General features: G+C 59.7%; 1 protein-coding gene across 1 annotated transcript; it reads right to left on the bottom strand.

Moving 5' to 3' along the window:
• Window positions 1–249: 249 nt before the first annotated feature.
• On the bottom strand, window positions 250–1,327 carry LOC119333214 (NADPH-dependent aldehyde reductase-like protein, chloroplastic). Its single transcript, XM_037606190.1, has one exon. It carries the CDS (start codon window positions 1,325–1,327, stop codon window positions 500–502), a length of 828 nt encoding a protein of 275 aa, XP_037462087.1. The 3' UTR covers window positions 250–499.

Raw genomic sequence — 1,327 nt, 5'->3', positions numbered from 1 at the left:
ACAGAAGCTCATACTCTCTAAAGTACTAAAACTGACGACTATGTCAAGCCTGATGTATTTTGTGCATGTTTGCAAAGAAAGACTGTGACACTCGAAGAACTATGTCAAGCCACTGTCAATACAATCTTCTTATTTAAATCCCTGAACAGATGGACTCTTGTGCGTAAATATCGCCGTTGGCCCAGCGGGCATTGACTCTATTTGATGTTCATCGCTGCGTAGCTTACTCAAGTAAGCTAAATGACAAAAGCTTTCTATATGATGGACCTCTGCCTATGTAGTTTGCCTCATAAAAGCAATGTAAATATGCTATCATGAACTGATCTCATACCTTTCTTAATATTCTTAAAATGCTTGGTTTGATCTCACCTTTTGCGTCATTGGCGCAACAAGTCATCTAGTTCATGTAAATCGACGTGACAACGTGGAGATCGACCGAGTGGACCTTCTCGTTTGTAATAGAGTTACACGCACATCAGATATGAGCAAACGGCAGAAACTACACGTACCCACCATTGACCCGAATCACCTGGCCGTTAATCCACCCGGCGGCGTCACTACAGAGAAAGCCGACCACCGGCGCCACGTCCGCTGGCTCGCCGATGCGCTTCATGGGGCACTCGCTGGCGACGGCCCTCACGCGCTCCTCGGACTTCCCGGCGAAGAACATGGGCGTGGCCACCGGCCCCGGCGCCACGCTGTTGGCCGTGATGCCAGTTCCGGCGAGCTCCTTGGCCAGCACCTTGGTCATGGCCTCCACGGCGGCCTTCGTCGCCACGTACGCGCCATACCCTGGCCGGAGCGACCCCACGTTCGACGACGAAAAGGTGACTATCCGCCCGCCGCCGCCTCTGACGAGCTGCCGGGCCGCCAGCCGGCAGCACAGGAACGTGCCGCGCGCGTTCACTCCGAAGGCGCGGTCCCACTGCTCCGGCTCGGTGTCCGCGATGGCCGGGTACGCGGCGTCCTGGAACCCGGCGGCCGCCACCACGATGTGGAGGTCGCGCCCGAACGCCGCCTGCGCCTCGTCGAACAGACGCTCCACCTGCACGGGGTCCGACACGTCGGCGCACACCGCGACCGCGCGTGGTCCGGAGCTGCCTGCGGCCGCGTTGAGGGATGCGACCAGCTGGTCCGCGGGTGCCGAGTCGCCGATGTAGCCGACGACGACGCGAGCGCCGAGGGATGCGAGGTGCGCGGTGACAGCGGCGCCAATGCCGCCAGCGCCACCGGTCACGATGGACACGCGGCCGTTGAGCGGCGGCTGGTGGCCGCCCGCAGCTGCCAGGAGGGAGGCGACATCTGCGTGCTGCGGTGGACTGTTCAT

This window comes from Triticum dicoccoides, chromosome 7A, assembly GCF_002162155.2.
Source record: "Triticum dicoccoides isolate Atlit2015 ecotype Zavitan chromosome 7A, WEW_v2.0, whole genome shotgun sequence".
NCBI classification, from domain to species: Eukaryota; Viridiplantae; Streptophyta; class Magnoliopsida; order Poales; family Poaceae; genus Triticum; species Triticum dicoccoides.
The sequence above is the reverse complement of the archived record's forward strand: the minus strand, read 5'-3'. Positions and strand labels throughout refer to the sequence as shown.